The following is an 18,705-nucleotide window of genomic DNA, read 5'->3' on the forward strand; positions in this document are numbered from 1 at the left end:
GTATTAAACGTATTTTGAATTTGATTTTATTTTTGGAACAAAATTCTTTGCTTCTATAGAGGTGTGAGAGTTTTGTATTTTATCTGTATGTGTTGTCTCCGCTCCCCTTCCTGTCCTCCATATCAAAGGGCCAGAAGTCGTCACCTTCTTCTGAAATGGCTAATACCTCTGACACTCGACTCTGCAATGGCAGGTCATAAAACACACACACACACACACACACACACACACACACACACACACACACACACACACACACACACACACACACACACACACACACACACACACACACACACGGTGTGGCTTAAAATGGGTGGGTGCAGCTTATATTCAGGTGCGCTCTATAGACACCAGGCAATCCTGGCTGCAAGCGATAAAATTATCTCATGATCCACAAAGAAAGAAAAAAGTTAAAGTTACTCAGTTCTCCATGTGGAGCAGAGATGCTGCGCGCACTGGATGCCGTGCTGGTCGTGTAATACCTTCAGGAAAAAAAAGCATTTACAGTATGTATTTAATTAAAAGTTAAAAAATCTTTCTGTGTAAATATCTCATGTTACAAAGTGGAGCAGCTTTTAGACAAGTGCGGCTTATTTACGAGGTCTATTAGAAAAGTATCCGACATTATTTTTTTCAAAAACTATATGGATTTGAATCACGTGCGATTACATCAGACAAGCTTGAACCCTCGTGGGCATGCAAGAGTTTTTTCACGCCTGTCGGTTGCGTCATTCGCCTGTGGGCAGGCTTTGAGTGAGGAGTGGTCCACCCCTCCCATCTATTTTTTCATTGTTTAGGAATGGCTCAGAGAATGCTGCTTTGCTTGATCAAAATTTTTTCAGAAACTGGCACATCCAAGTGGACACCATTCGAGAAATTCAGCTGGTTTTTCGGTGAAAATTTTAAGGGCTGATGAGAGATTATGGAGTGTTACTGTCGCTTTAAGGACAACCCATGGAGCCGGAGGGCACGCCGCGCTCCGAGCCGCCGTCAGCCTGTTTCGAGCTGAAAACTTCCAAATTTAAGCCTCTGTTGACCCAGGACATTGTGAGAGAACAGAGAAGTTTCAGAAGAGGTCGGGATCAGCAGTTTATCTGGACATTCCACTGTTAAAGGAGATTTTGTAATGAAAGACGTGCGGACGGATTCGCGCGTCAGCAGGTAGCCGTTCATGGCCCGGCTCCACAGAGAAACACCTCCGTTGGAAGCGTTACAGGGCAAGTTGGAACATGCCCAGCTGTTAAACAATTTCTCAGATACTCACTTGACTGAAAACCATCGAAAGCCGCCTGAATTTTACGAATGGTTATCAACACGGTGGTGTTTCTCTGTGGCGCCGGGCAATGAGCGGCTTCTTTTTAAAATTGTTGGGTGCGGATTATATTCAGGTGCGCTCTATTGTTCGGAAATTACAGTACTAATCAAACACCCAAACCAAAGTTAGCCTGTTAGCCTTATCGTGCCTGATAACTACAAGATGTGGGGTGTGTTGGAGCTCCATTGATCCCACACAGGTCACGGCAGTCTTGCCCATGCTCCACTGGGATTTATTCAGAGTGAGGCACTGCCAAGATGGTAACATCTAGAACCACTCTGTTGTTTCAGCTTCAAACCACCTCTTCAGAGAAGCTATAGTCCACTATATTTGCAGTCTCTGGTCACTTCCCTATTTTTTATTGCACTGTGATGTCCACTACATTCCTACTGTAGATGACACGCTAAACCAAGACATGGATGTAATTTTAATGATAATCTTGGAAGTAAAAGTAGATTTTCAGTGGCTTGGCTGAAGGGCAAAAAGACACAAACACTTGCACATATGTTTCCAGGGGACATGTGTCCTGAAGGAAATATAGGAATTTTCATGCTAAGCAGCAGAAACACATCCAAGCACAAAAATTAAGCAGCAGCTGTGCAGCAAATATGGCTAGACAAAGGAGGATAACTCGTAAGAAACGGACTCACACGAACATCCACACAAACACACAAGGACACAGTCTGTAATTATACCTATTGTGTTCTCTTCCTGTTGCAGAGAAAACCTCCAAATCTTACTCATGTCGCTGAGCTACTATCTGATGTTTATCCCACAGTTTATCTGACTCTGTCTGGCCTTATGTGCAGAAGCACATATGGAACACACACAGTGCCTCTCGTCTAACAAAACATGTTCAGGAATTTGAAAAGGGCTTCACGGTTCCACAGAACATGAAATATGCTCTGCATGCAAAGGAAAAATGTGCTTTTCACCCTCCACTGGTCATATATGAACAGATAAGGAACCATATCTTAACTAAAGGTATCATTTAGCAGGTTTCAGTCCAAAATCTAAGCTGAGATGAGTTTTCCTCTATGAATGAGCCCTCACATGCAGGAACACGACATAGAGTTTTGAGGAGATGTTGTGCTATCTGCTGTTACATTATGTGTTACTGTCAGCGGGGAAAGACACAATAAGGGCTACTCCTGGAGGAAAGCTGTGAAAATATAGGAAGCGAATGTTGTGATTAGAGGAAGTCACACTGTGGCTCTTTGTGATGGGCACTTAACATCGAACAGCTGTGAGGCCTTTGATAACGGTGCACTGGAGTGTGAGAACTGCAAGGATGTTTTCATGCTGCCATACGTACAAGCGAGGACAGATTGTGTCTGTGTGTATGTATTTCAAAGGTATTTTAGGCAAATCCATTTGGTTAGACCTGGCATCATACAATACTTCAGAATACAAACCTCAAAAATTCCCACAACAATGACACATAACCATACACACACACACACACACACACACACACACACACACACACACACACACACACACACACACACACACACACACACACACACACACACACTTAGCGCAGACTTTTGAATCTTGCATCCCAACTCCCAAACTACAATTAGCGCCCTTCATTCCAGGAATGCTCCCAACCCTGAGCGCGAAATGATGTCATTGACCCTCTTTAACATCAACATGTGTTTGTGGTGTTTTGTGCATGTGGGTGTCTGTGACTGTCATTTCACTTCTCTGTCCACAGCTTGTGCAAACATATCCTAATGTGCAAGCTCACACAAAAAAACGCAGTGTTTGTGTACATGTGCTGAGCATGGACATTAACTCATTAGGTTTGACTCCCAGACCTGTAACAAGCTGTGAGCCAGAAGACACCACACCATGAAAATCCAGTATGAAGCAGTGAGGTTTTTTTTTAAAGGAATCAAGTGGAGAACACAGTTGATTCAGTCACATGTATGTCTGCACAGATTAGATGTTCATGTTCACAGTGAGTGCACACCTGTGTTTAGAAGACACTGTGGTACATCGGATGTGAAGTCAGCGGCCAAATCACGAACATCTCGATCTTCATCCTGCAACAGCATGAAAAGACTCCTCCACAGAGACACTGTGGTGGACAGACCTGGCATGCACACAAAAACACACATTTTTTACTAATTTGGTCAGAGTGCGCATATCTGATTCAAATCTGATTTCACTGATTGACTTTCAACATTATATATAGCAAGTGATTAGATCCAAGCTCTGTGTCCGTGTTGCAGTCCTCATCTGCCACCTACACACATGGAAACAGCCACATGACTGCTGTCTGGTATCCAAATGCTCCAACTAAGCTCACACAGAACTCTGTGACTCACAGGATGTGGATAAAAAACAACCAAAGGTTATGGTGTGTTTGTAATGTGTGTTTACAATAATAGTAGTGCTATGTGACTAAAAAGATTAATCCAGGTTTTGAGTATATTTCTTATTGTTACATGGGAAACAAGGTACCAGTAGATTCAGTAGATTCTCACAAATCCAACAAGACCAAGCATTCATGATATGCACACTCTTAAGGCTATGAAATTGGGCTATTAGTAAAAAAAAAAGTAGAAAAGGGGGTGTTCACAATAATAGTAGCACCTGCTGTTGACGCTACAAACTCAAAACTATTATGTTCAAACTGCTTTTTTAGCAATCCTGTGAATCACTAAACTAGTATTTAGTTGTATAACCACAGTTTTTCATGATTTCTTCACATCTGCGAGGCATTAATTTTGTTGGTTTGGAACCAAGATTTTGCCCATTTACTAGTGTGCTTGGGGTCATTGTCTTGTTGAAACACCCATTTCAAGGGCATGTCCTCTTCAGCATAAGGCAACATGACCTCTTCAAGTATTTTGACATATCCAAACTGATCCATGATACCTGGTATGCGATATGTAGGCCCAACACCATAGTAGGAGAAACATGCCCATATCATGAGGCTTGCACCACCATGCTTCACTGTCTTCACTGTGAACTGTGGCTTGAATTCAGAGTTTGGGGGTCGTCTCACAAACTGTCTGCGGCCCTTGGACCCAAAAAGAACAATTTTACTCTCATCAGTCCACAAAATATTCCTCCATTTCTCTTTAGGCCAGTTGATGTGTTCTTTGGCAAATTGTAACCTCTTCTGCACGTCTTTTATTTAACAGAGGGACTTTGCGGGGGGATTCTTGCAAATAAATTAGCTTCACACAGGCGTCTTCTAACTGTCACAGCATTTACAGGTAATTCCAGACTGTCTTTGATCATCCTGGAGCTGATCAATGGGTGAGCCTTTGCCATTCTGGTTATTCTTCTATCCATTTTGATCGTTGTTTTCCGTTTTCTTACACGCATCTCTGGTTTTATTGTCCATTTTAAAGCATTGGAGATCATTGTAGATGAACAGCCTATAATTTTTTGCACCTGCGTATAAGTTTTCCCCTCTCCAATCAACTTTTTAATCAAACTACACTGTTCTTCTGAACAATGTCTTGAACGTCCCATTTTCCTCAGGCTTTCAAAGAGAAAAGCATGTTCAACAGGTGCTGGCTGCATCCTTAAATAGGGGACACCTGATTCACACCTGTTTGTTCCACAAAACTGATGAACTCACTGACTGAATGCCACACTAATATTATTGTGAACACCCCCTTTTCTACTTTTTTTTTTTACTAATAGCCCAATTTCATAGCCTTAAGAGTGTGCATGTCATGAATGCTTGGTCTTGTTGGATTTGTGAGAATCAACTGAATCTACTGGTACCTTGTTTCCCATGTAACAATAAGAAATATACTCAAAACCTGGATTAATCTTTTTAGTCACATAGCACTACTATTATTCTGAACACTACTGTACGTCAGATTTTTACTGGCAGTCTGATCAAGGCCTAAGATGACTGCTAGCAATAACGGTAATCCACAGCTGTCTCAGGTGAAGAATGCCACAACTGAATGTTCACAAAAGGAATTCAAAAGCCTGAAATAAATGACTGTCCTCAAACTAAACACCATGAAAGTTTCCACTCAAACCAAATGCTGCAATAGCTTATTTCATGTATGAAAATGACTTTAAAGAGAGCAGATGACTTAATTTGCCAGGTTGCAATGAAAACCTGGACCCTTTTGGTCTGTCATGGCCTAATGCTCAAAATTACTGTACAGAATTTAGTTTTTCTCCCGTGCTCATGGTCACATCAAAATCTTTATGAAATGGACAAACTCACCCAGCGGCAGCATGGGATTGGTCAGCAGAGTGGCTGTACAGTCAACCATCACACGTGCAGCCATCAGCTTCACATCTACTGGCTGTTCCTCACCACAGCAGGAGTGCAGCAGCTCCACCCACTGACTCAAACAAGCCACTGCGCTCGCACCCTGAACAACAGATTGACCATGAAGTTAATAGCTGGGCACATATACATACATACAAATATACATGCTAACAACCTGAAAAAAAAAAAACTGGATTAATAATAATACATGACAATACATGCATGCTTAAAAACCAAAAATGTGACACTTCCAAAGGCCAAGAACTAACTATTTATTGGTTTTTACCTGAGGCCATCAAATATGGCCATCGGTTATTGCAAAGGCTTTGCGTCTCTCTGCCCGTCTGTCTATGCTCAGACATTGTGGTTCATCCCAGGAAACAAAGGTGTGAGGTTTTGCATATTATATGACAAAGAGGATACAATTACACACAAACGAAACAGAGTTTGCAGCTAGATACCAGCCTGTGAAGTCACTATGCTAACGTCCGCGAAATACGTTCAGAGGTGTTATTAGGTTCCAAAAATGCCGTTTTTGGTTTTAGAAGTGTTTATTTCTTGCTAGCTTTTACATAATATATGGGAGACATGCATATAAACACAAAGCAAAGTGCTTTTGAAGAGACCAGCCAATGACATCACAGTGCAGCTCTACTCTGATTGGCTGTCATCCCCTGCCACTCAAAACAAAGCAGAACAGAATGAAACAAAATGTGACTTTTTAACCTCTTAAAATAGGTCATGGTTAGCCATCTTTGAACTTGTCCAAGGTCTGTGTCCGAAGAATTTTCCCTGTGAATTTGAAAACTCTGGCAGTAATAGGACTGGATTTATGCTGAGCACACACAGGCAGACGGATGGACGGACGGACAGATGAAAAGTCTTAGGCAATACCCAATGCCAATATTTAATGGCTTTGGGTAAAAATCATAAAACAATGAGCTGTTCCAACCCAAATTCAAATACATCATCAATGCATGAACTTTTGGTTTTTCTCATGTACCATGACAGAAAACCTGTTTTAAACCTTGCCCTCCCCTGACCACGCCCACTTTAGCTTGCTCTTCATGCCTCCATTACAACTAAGATTGTCTCCTCACTGCAGAGTTACACTCTCCATTGTATTTCATTTCAGTAAGTGTTATTCACAATTTAACATTTCCATAATATTATGTCAATGTTGATACCAAATTATAATAATGACCAAATGAAAAGTGTCAAAGCATATGCCATTAGCCTGAGATTTGTAAGATGGCCTGACAAAATAGGTACAAAATATATTGATTCCCCACAAAAAATGGAAATATGGGAATAACTGTAGTCACAGCTAAGGTGGGCAGTAGACCTGAACTCTTACAACTTCAAACTTATTACTCAAAAAAAAAAAAAAAATTGTGTGTACCTCTAGAGAAACAAGATCTTTCACTGATTCTTTTACCTTTGGGTCAACGTTTACCAGCTGAACCACCAGGTGAGAGAGCAGGGTCATGGCGGCACAGTGTAGCTCCACACTGAAATACAGAATCACAGGCATCCAGGCCAGACAGCAAACTTACTAAACTTCATCTTAGTAGGTTTTATTTTGTCATTTTCATGCAGTAGGAGGGGCTGACAGGTTGATGTGTGAAAACATCACATGCATACCAGTCACATGTATTACTTTACAAGTCAGAAAAGAAGTGTGCTGGTGCTCAACACTACATTATGTATCACAATAGCTTGAGTGTCATTCAATCACGGAGTTGACAAGAGCAGGCGGCAACCCAATCTCATCTCTCTTCAGCTCTAATCATAACCCTGGGACCGCTCCAAAAGGAAAGCAGATCCCCGGGTCCACAGATTGTGGTCAGGAAAAGTCTTTGCAGGGCTAAAAGCCTTTGTAATCTAATCCATATTCAAGCCTGTATTCTCTAGTTGGGGTGAGAAAAGTACAACAGTGGTTTGTCAAAAGCAGTGTGTGTCAGTGGGTTTACAGTGTGTGCACACGCACACAGCAAAATTCACCAGTGTACACCACGTTAGTGCACAATGGGAGACTTTGAAACATATTTCCTTCATAAATTTGATGGGGGCAGGTGGTTTAAGCAAAGTACAACTGACATTATGCACATCTACATTTCTGCAGGTCCATAAGGATTTCGACAATGACACAGTTTTATAATTTTGTGTCTGTGTACCACCACAATGGAGTTGAAGTGAAGCAGTCAGGATGTTCCCACAGTGCAGACCTACAGCTTTAATTAAAGGGGTGTAACAAAAATATATTAAAACAAATTCTGCAAGCTTATTTTCTCCTAAGTGCTTTAATATGCCGTCAGACAAGATTTTGACTTTATTTTTACAACCCCAATTCCAATGAAGTTGGGACGTTGTGCAAAATGTAAATAAAAACAGAATACAATGATTGGCAAATCCTCTTCAGCCTATATTCAATTGAATACACCTCAAAGACAAGATATTTTAATGTTCAAACTGATAAACTTTATTGTTTTTGTACAAATATTTGCTCATTTTGAAATGGATGCCTGCAACACATTTCAAAAAAGCTGGGACAGTGGTATGTTTACCACTGTGTTACATCACCTTTCCTTCTAACGACACTCAAGTGTTTGGGAACTGAGGACACTCATGATTGGGTATAAAAGGAGCATCCCCAAAAGTCTCAGCCATTCACAAGCAAAGATGGGGTGAGGATCACCACTTTGTGAACAACTGCATGAAAAAAATAGTGCAACTGTTTAAGAACAATGTTTCTCAACGTTGAATTGCAAGGAATTTAAGGATTCCATCATCTACAGTCCATAATACAATCAGAAGAGTCAGAGAATCTAGAGAACTTTCTACATGTAAGCGGCAAGGCCAAAAACCAACATTGAATGTCCATGACCTTCGATCCCTCAGGCGGCACTGCATTAAAAATAGACATCATTGTGTAAAGGATCTTACCGCGTGGGCTCAGGAACACTTCAGAAAACCATTGTAAGTTAACACAGTTTGTCGCTACATCTACAAGTGCAAGTTAAAACTCTACCATGCAAAGTCAAAGCCATACATCAACAACATCCAGAAACACTGCCGTCTTCTCTGGACCCAAGCTCATTTGAAATGGACAGACGCAAAGTGGAAAAGTGTGCTGTGGTCTGATGAGTCCACATTTCAAATTGTTTTTGGAAATCATGGACATCATATCCTCCGGACAAAAGAGAAAAAGGACCAAGGAATAATGTGCTGTGGTCGGAGGAGTCCACGTTTCAAATTAAGACCATCCAGATTGTTATCAGCGCAAAGTTCAAAAGCCAGCATCTGTGATGGTATGGGGGTGTGTTAGTTGCCATGGCACTGGCAACTTACACATCTGTGATGTCACCATCAATACTGAAAGGTACATCTGGGTTTTGGAACAACACATGCTGCCATCCAAGCAACGTCTTTTTCAGGGACGTCCCTGCTTATTTCATCAAGACAATGTCAAGCCACATTCTAGCACGTGTTACAACAGCGTGTCTTCGTAGTAAAGAGTGCGGGTACGAGACTGGCCTGCCTGCTGTCCGACCTGTCGCCCATTGCAAATGTGTGTCGCATTATGAAGCGCAAATATGACAAGGAGACCCGGGAATGTTGAACAGCTGAAGTCGTACATCAAGCAAGAATGGGAAAGAATTTCACCTACAAAGCTTCAACAATTAGTGTCCTCCGTTCCCAAATGCTTATTGAGTGTTGTTAGAAGGAAAGGTGATGTAACACAGTGGTAAACATACCACTGTCCCAGCTTTTTTGAAATGTGTTGCAGGCATCCATTTCAAAATGAGAAAATATTGCACAAAAACAATAAAGTTTATCAGTTTGAACATTAAATATCTTGTCTTTGTGGTGTATTCAATTGAATATAGGTTGAAGAGGATTTGCAAATCATTGTACTCTGTTTTTATTTACGTTTTACACAACGTTCCAACTTCATTGGAATTGGGATTGTAAACAAAGTTTGGGGGAATTGTTTTTTTTTTTTTTTGTAACTGCACCAAAAGTATCTCATTCACCATTTAGGAATTATGGTGATCTTTAAATACAGTCCCTTCATTTTTGGAGGCCATAAGTAATTGCACAAACTAAATACAAGGATTATTATCAATACAAATCATCAGTTTTAAGCCAATTTTCTTGAGACAAGTTAAAGGATGGATACAGTGGGGGAAATACGTATTTGATCCACTGTCAATTTTGCAGGTTTTTCCACCTACAAAGAATGGAGATATCTATTTTTATTGTAGGTTCACTTCAACAGTGAGAGACAGAATCTAAAAAAAAAACAAAAAAAAACAAAATCCATAAATCACATTGTATGATTTTAAATAATTAATTTGCATTTTATTGCTCCCCTAGAAAAATAGACCTTAACAATTGGAACAGAAACATTTGTATTCCATTACAGAGGTCAAACGTTTCCTGTAGTTTTTCAACAAGTTTACACACACTGCAACACGGATTTTGGTCCACTCCTCCATACAGATCTTCTCCAGATCTTTCAGGTTTGGAGTGTCAGCTCCCTCCAAAGATTTTCTATTGAGTTCAGGTCTGGAGACTGGCTAGACCACTCCAGGACCTTGAAATGCTTCTTACGGAGCCCCTTCTTAGTTGCCCTGGCTGTGTTTTTTGGAGTCATTGCCATACTGGAAGACCCAGTCACGACTCATCTTCAGTACTCTTACTGAGGGAAGGAGGTTGTTTGCCACAATCTCGCAATACATGAACCCGTCCACCCTCCCTTCAATACTGTGCAGTCGTCCTGTCCCCTTTGCAGAAGAGCACCCCCAGAGTATGATGTCTCCACCCCCATGCTTCACGGTTGGGACAGTTTTCTTGGGGTTGTTCTCATCCTCTAAACACGGCAAGTGGACTTAATTCCAAAAAGCTCTATTTTTGTCTCATCTGACCACATGAAATTCTCCCATGCCTTCTCCGGATCATCCAAATGGTCACTGGTGAACTTGAAACAAGCCTGGACATGTGCTGGGTTGAGTAGTTGGACCTTGCTGCCCTGCAGGATTTTAAACCATGATGGCTTTCTTCCACTTTCTAATAAATGATCATAACAGTTTTTTTCTTCTCACCAAGCTGCTTGCCTGTTGTCCTGTAGTCCATCCCAGCCTTGTGCATGTCTACAGTTTTGTCAATGATATCCTTAGACAGCTCTTTGGTCTTGGCTATGGTGGACAGGTTGGAGTGTGATTGATTGAGTGTGTGAACAGGTGTCTTTATACAGGTAACAAGTTCAAACAGGTGCAATTATACAGGTAAAGCGTGCAGAATAAGAGGGCTTCTTAAAGAAAAATTAACAGGTCTGTGAGAGCCAGAATTCTTGCTGGTTGGTAGGGGGTCACATGCTTATTTCATGCAATAAAATGCTAATTAATTATTTTAAAATCATACAATGTGATTTTCTGGATTTTTCTTTTTAGATTCTGTCTCTCACAGCTGAAAATAAAAATTCCAGACCTCTCCATTCTTTGTAGGTGGGAAAACCTGCAAAATTGACAATGGATCAAATATTTACCCCACTGTACGAGTAGGCTGAAAAGTTCTAAGGCTCACTATAATGCAGTTAATGCATTACTCCTTCATGGAGAGCCTTAGAACTTTTCAGCCTACCCTCGTATGTGAACATTTCCAAGTCACTGAATATGTCTTGCACTTAATTTACATCAATTGTTAAGAAATTAAATAGTGAAGAGTGAGGGAACTCACCAAGACACCCATGACAAATCTAAAGGAGTTACACAGTCGGCTCTTGCAGTACTGTGGACAAACTGTGCACCGTGTAACTCTGGCCTGTTGTGCCAACAGTTATACAGATTCATGCTGGGGTGGAACACAGAATGTTTGTATAAAACACACACACACACACCACACACACACACACACACACACACACACACACACACACCACACACACACACACACACACACACACACACACACACACACACACACACACACACACACACACACACACACACACACACACACACAAAATTCAAATCTAGGCTTGATACTCCATGTGGCTTGTGGCAAATAGTAGCTGAAATGTTACTTTTTCTTTTGATAAAATCATATTTCCTTGTGATTTGCGTAAATAATGTCTAAGACATACTCAGTGATTTGGAAAAGTATCCATCCCCCTGACTTGTCAAAAGAATATTGGCAGTAAAAATGATGATGCAACACATATTTTCATTAAACCACTTGAAGTAAAGCTGACAACCACATTTTGTTTCATGTGAACTCCATTGTGGTGATGCACAGAGGCCAAATTAAAAAAATTGCATGACTGTGCAAATGCTTATAAACCTGATTATGACACCTTTTACTACTATCATGATGTTACTTAGGACTTGTAACCACATATGTGCACATAAATACATAGGGAGATATGGGCCTGTATGGACCAGGTGTCCAGATGCAGGGTTCAAGGTGCAGCTGGTGAACCTGTGCCTCAGTCTTCCACGGCCTCTGGCTCTGAATGAGGGCGTGACAGCCGGGCTGCCACAGCAGTGTCAGGGGCCCTTTCTTAAGTGGAGGGTAATGCATGTGGGGCAGTCAACTCATCTGTGTCATCCATCACAACTAAAAACTAGCACGCTACAGCTCACAAGCCATTCTCACAGCATCATCTACAAACTCAAGGTCAGTGAGCTTTTCCCATGGTGCTGGTGGATTTGTTTTTGTTGTTTTTGTTTTTTGACTGACCATTATAGTGGATGGCTCGGGTGAGTGGGCGAGTGTGGACATGCAACATCCATTTGAGGTTGGGGCACCCAAGGGGAGAGAAGGGCCACGGGGGTGGGGTGTCGAAAACTTAGATGGTTTTAGATGCATTTGCGCTACACTCTGAGGCATCGAATTGCTTTTTCCATGGATAGTTTACACAAGTATAATGGGTTTGCAATCTGCAGTATACTGTATCCATCCAGACTGGATTAGTGAAAATCTGGATGTATACGTTAGTTTCCATTGCTGTATTTAGTATGCCAGCTAATCTGGACCTTTACAGTACACAATGACATTTCTTCCACATCACATTGATGAATAATGATTTGGACTCAACTTATGTTAGAATTCTGAATAATAGTCATAATTCTTACATTGGTTGATTCCAAATAAATATCCATCAGTGTGAAATGAAAGAAATAAGATGTCAAAATCCAACCCCTCGTCCGCATCGTGACACCTGGGCAAAAGATCAAATTCCATTCTACTCATCCTGAATAGGGATGAGTAGATGAGTACTCTGAGAGGTAGGTTTCCATTGATGGTCGATCTTTGGTGGGAGCCAGATTGCTCCAGTCACTGAGCAGCAAGTAGGTGGGACTTAACCTGGTTAAAAACCATTCTTGCAAGTTCCAAGCTTGACTGGCACAGAGAGAAGTGTACTACCCCAAATAGCTGTTGCAATCCAAGCAATCACCCTTTCCCTTCCATCAATGGATAGCAAGTTCTTTCTTTCCAGACGGTAGGACTGATGAGATCAGCCCCGATACCACAGAATCTTGCAGATTTCCCCACCTTCAGCTGTTTCACCACATTTGTAACTTCAGTGAAATTTGGTGGTTTGCAGCTAGCTGAAGAATCAGCCTCCAGAACTGTGACACCAGAGATGTCCAACATCCTGGAAGGAGGATCAGCGTAACTGCTCAGAGTACCAGACCCAATGGTTACAATTTCTCGACTGAGCGATGGCACTTATCATGGTTAGAGATATTTGTGTGCATGTGCCAATCTGCAGATACTTGGATGTACAAAACTCCAGCTGGGGCAGTTTTAGCATTAGTCAAGACCCCAAACGTTGGGTTTGTTGATGAGGACATTTGTCACTATATTACGTGTTTCTTACCTGTGAGCAGACTGCTGAGCCAGAGTGAGCAGGTGTAACAGGACTTCCTCTTGGGACAAAATCTGAAATCTGTCCCTCCACGCAGCTCAACACTAGAGCTCAACATGCGCAACACATGAAGCACCTGAGAGGAAGCAGAAAAAAAAAATGTCAAACGCCTGAGTGGTTCCAAGTCAGGACAAAACTTTTCCATGAACATGTGCATGTGGCAATGTGCACTATCAGTGTATGTTCCTCAACCTGACTTGGACAGTTAATCACACCGAACACCCAAATACACAAGCCCAGCATACATTTATTTACATCATTTTGACTTGTCAGAATTACAGTGGAAGAAAGAATCAAATGATAACGCATAATCCCAATAATCCCTAAATTTAAGATGTAAATGACAGATTCCTTCCATTTTGTGAAGTAAAAAGGAATTTTTAACTTTAACGTTTTAAAGCTTAGGATTAAAGTGAATATGGAAAACTTCCTGTGGCGGGGACTGTATGAAATTTTATTTTTGGACACACTATTCTGAACAAGCAGATGCCCCAAATCCAGCCAACACATACAGAGATGATCTAAATCTATCAACATGTGAATGCTTACAAGTTTTAGTAAGTACGTTTTACACTCCAAAATTGCCTTAGTGGATAAATGTGTGTAGGTTGTTACTGTTGTGCTATCAGGTACTCTTGTTCAAGAATTCTGTCATGCCATATACAGTGGGGGAAATAAGTATTTAATACAGTGCCGATTTAGCAAATTTTCCCACCTACAAAGAATGGAGAGGTCTGTCATTTTTATCATATGGACACTTCAACTGAGACATGAGACATAATCTACATAAAAAGAAAAAAAATCACATTGTATGATTTTTAAGTAATTAATAATAATGAATTGCATTTTATTGCATGAAATAAGTAGAAACCCTCCTATTCTGCACTCTTTAGCTGTATTAATTGCACCTGTTTGAACTCATTACCTATATAAAAGACACCTGTTCACACACTCAATCAATCACACTCCAACCTATCTACCATGGCCAAGACCAAAGAGCTGTCTAAGGACACCAGGGACAAAACTGTAGACCTGCACAAGGCTGGGATGGACTACAGGACAACAGGCAAGCAGCTTGGTGAGAAGACAACAACTGTTGGGCGTAATTATTAGAAAATGAAGAAACACAAGATGACTGTCAATCTTCCTCAGTCTGGGGCTCCATGCACGATCTCGCCTCATGGGGTAAGGATGATTCTGAGAAAGCCCAGAACTACACGGGAGGGACCTGGTCAACGAACTGAAGAGAGCTGGGACCACAGTCACAAAGATTACATCAGTAACACACAATGCCATCATGGCTGCAAAATCCTGCAGGGCAGCAAGGTCCCCCTGCCTAAGTCAGCACATGTCCAGGCCTGTTGAAGTTCACCAGAGAACTTCTGGATGATCCAGAGGAGGCATGGGAGAAGTTCATGTGGTCAGATGATAGCCAAATAGAGCTTTTTTTGGTATCAACTCCACTCGCCGTGTTTGGAGGATGAGAACAAACCCAAGAACACCATCCCACCGTGAAGCATGGGGGGGTTGGGGAATATTTTTGAGGGTGTTTTTCTGCAAGGGGACAGGACTACTGCACCGCACTGAAGGGAGGATGGATGGGGGCATGTATTGTGAGATTTGGCAAACAACCTCTTTCCCTTAGTAGAGCATTGAAGATGGGTCATGGCTGGGTCTCCAGCATGGCCTTCCAGGGCAACTGAGGAGTGGCTCTGTATGAAGCATTTCAGGTCCCGGAGTGGCCAAGCCAGTCTCCAGACCTGAACTAATAGAAATCTTTGGAGGGAGCTGAAAACACAGTGTTGCCCAGCAACAGCCCTGAAACCTCAAAGATCTGGGGATGATCTGTGTGGACCAAAATCCCTGCTGGAGTGTGCAAACTTGGTCAAGGACTACAGGAAACATCTGACCTCTGTAATTGCAAATAAAGGTTTCTGTACCAATTATTAACATCTGTTTTTCTATTGTATCAAATACTTATTTCATACAATAAAATGGAAATTAATCATTTAAAAATCATACAATGTGATTTTCTGGATTTTTTTAGATTCTGTCTCTCACAGTTGAAGTGTATCTACGATAAAAATTACAGACCTCTCCATTCTTTGTAGGTGGGAAAACTTGCAAAATCAAATATTTATTTTCCCCACTGTACGTATGCTTCAACATGGCATGATATGAGATTACGTCTCAAAAGGTCCCAGGGGTTAAATACGTACACTGAAACTAGACTAGGAAATATAAATAAATAAGAGCAAGAATAAAACAAAATAAAAAGCAACACAGTTTGAATGAGCACCATGACAGAATTATTTTGCAAAAAAATATGGTTGTGCAAATCAGTTGTTCAGTTGTTGTACAAATATACAGGTGTGCAAAAGACTAAGGTGTTGTGCAATCAAGGTATTAATAGGTGTTTACCCGTTCGTTAATGTGTAGGAATAAACAGAGCGATAGTGCTCCACCTGTGTGGTTCAGAGTTGTCACTGGGCTGTTTCACTCGGTCTCCTTCTTGCACGGTCATTCAGTTTGTGAGAACTGCCTATTGTAGTCTAACTTACCACACAGTACCAAACTTTTTCAATGGATTAAAGAATGATGTAAATGAAATTTAAAGGCCCAGTCACACGGCAAATGGTGATCGCTGAACAAAGGAAAAAAGACACAGTCACAAATCGTCAAGAAAAAGCGTACGAATGAGCCTGGACTTCTCCCATCAACAAAAACCCTGCGAGTCCAGAGCGCATAAAAGAACGAAACAAAACTATCAAAAGAAAAATGAAGGGAACGGCGACCTTGACACTTTAAGCAAAATCATAACAAAACATTCATGATGACGATGACTTGACAGCGGGTATCGGGCCGAGTGCCAATCAGTTGATCATGTTCTGCAGCCAACGTGCGCACTCTCCAAAGCACCTGCAGGTTGTCTTCACAAAACAATGTGTGTGCAGCCACAGACGGCATGCGAACGTGTGCACAGCTGTTTGTGGAGCACAGCCATTTGTGTGTGTGCCCACAGCCTCTCCAGCCACAGACGGCTGAAATGTGCATAAATAGCTAAAGTAGTTGATAAAACGTTTTGCCGCTATTGTTTCTGTATGACAATGTTGCTTTTCATCTCACACATGGACGAGTCACGTTCAGCTCGTCGGCTCTTTAGTTATTGATCCGATCAGATATCGTCAATGTTTGTGCAAGGTGTCAGACTTGGGACGTTGGACGATGTTGGACAACAATCAAACCAGAATGTTGAAGGTATTGGGAACTACGCAAACGATGGGGTACCGTCAAGACAGAAACAAAACGGAACACGGATGAATTGAGGTTGTTGTCAGGATTCGTTTGCATTTTTCAACAGTTTGAAAATTCTGACGAAGCGCCAGCTACAGAAACAAAGCTGGACGGTGGTTAAATGATGTCTCCGAAAGTCAACATAAGTCCAGATTTCTTGTTTTGTTTGGGCTTCGGTGTCCTTCGTTAGTGCCGTGTGACCGGGGCTTAAGACGCATGCAGTGACTTGGAAATATTCATGTCTTTCTATATATATATATATATATATATAAAATAATACACTTTATGAAATAGTGGTCTCAGAACGTCACATATTACTCAAAGATTACTCAAAGTAATCTTTTGAATAAAATGTGCACTAAAAGTTGAAAAGTAAATTTGTTACAACAAAAACAACATAAAAAACAATAATAATAAATGGCGCAATGCCCGTGGGAAGCCACAGGTTCTAGATTGGGTAGTGTTTATAAAATAGGTAGCTTTTATTTATTTATTTTTCAATTTTTTATTTTTATTTTTTTAGATTTTACAATATACATATAAAACAGAACAGATAAGAAAAAGAACAGAACAAGAGGTGTGTTTTATCCGTTTTACATTCAGTGTGACTTCAAGCATATGGCTCATACAAATTCTGGCCGTCCAGGTAGAATATAGGTTTGTCCATTTCACACAAATTCTGTCAAACCTGCCATTGAAAGTCTTTTATGGAAAGTGATGACATTCCATGATGAATACTGAATAGACAGTAGCATGCCAGTCATCAAGGTTTGGAGATAATAAATTCAGCCATTTCTTGGTTATACATTTTCGTGCTGCCAGACTCATATCCCAAACAAGCATTTTGTGCTCTTTATCTGTGTCAACAGAGTGTAATAGTCCAAGTAAACAGTTTGTCCAGCTTAAAGTTGCCTGAATATTTAATATTATTTCACTTCATGTTTGCACTAAAGTTCCAGAATGATTCCATGGCAGGGCATGACCAAAACAGATGATACTGTTTTACTCCTTGTGCACCACAATTCTCCAGCAAAAGGAAGAACATGAAATGTGAGAACTCTGTGCTAGGGTGATGAATATCTAATAAGACTCTTCCAAACAAAACTTCTCCATGCATTTGAACTAGTATTTTCCATTGGGAAGCAAAAATGTTTTAGCCAAATATTATCTACTATTACCTTTTTGGATACCCTGTCTCATTTCTGCTTAATACAATTTGTATTTTCCTTTTTTATCTCTTTCAGATCATCTTGAAATCAATTTAGAACCAGAGTCAGCTTCATATGTTTTGATAAGAATTGTTCAAAATGGTATCTCAAAAACATTCTTGCTCTTTATTGTAAAACCATTTATATAATGACGGATTTGTAAAAACCTGGCAAAAATCACTATTTTGCAAATGATGCCGTCTCACAATTGATTGAAAATTTGTTAATGTTCCATGATGGAAAAAAGTACAATATGCTGACAAGCCTTGGATTTGCCAAGTTTTAAATCTTGCATCTGTTTTACAGGGCACAAATCAGTGTCATAAGCCCAGCACAATATTTTTATCTCTTCCTGTAAGTTGTTTTTATTTATATATTTTAACCATAGTTTCAGTGAGACGTTAATCCAAGGATTTTCTTTTTGAATTTGATCCTTAAGTTTTTTATCTCCAAGATGTGCTTGCATTGGGCAATCTCCAGACATATTTATTTCAATTTCTTTCCATCTCACTTTAAATTCTGAGTTACACAAATACACCAAAGTTCTGAATTGGGCAGAAGTATAATAATCCTTCAAGCACAGTAAAGCCAGACACCTTTCTGTTTGATAACTGAGGGGTTTAAAATGCAATCTCAGCCTCTTTGCTTGTCAAATAAACTTGGAGATCATTTTGTCCCATTCTTTGAA

The 18,705-nt window shown here is 40.7% G+C and overlaps 1 protein-coding gene across 1 annotated transcript in view; it reads right to left on the reverse strand.

Moving 5' to 3' along the window:
* Nucleotides 1-18,705, reverse strand: part of thada (THADA armadillo repeat containing) — a 281,569-nt gene that overhangs the window by 17,221 nt on the left and 245,643 nt on the right. Inside the window, 5 exon segments of the mRNA XM_034184530.1 lie at nt 3,297-3,419; nt 5,532-5,682; nt 7,018-7,090; nt 13,468-13,549; nt 13,552-13,591. Of these exon segments, the coding sequence (XP_034040421.1) occupies nt 3,297-3,419; nt 5,532-5,682; nt 7,018-7,090; nt 13,468-13,549; nt 13,552-13,591 (469 nt within the window).

The sequence above is a fragment of the Thalassophryne amazonica genome, chromosome 13 (assembly GCF_902500255.1).
Source record: "Thalassophryne amazonica chromosome 13, fThaAma1.1, whole genome shotgun sequence".
Classification (NCBI taxonomy): Eukaryota; Metazoa; Chordata; class Actinopteri; order Batrachoidiformes; family Batrachoididae; genus Thalassophryne; species Thalassophryne amazonica.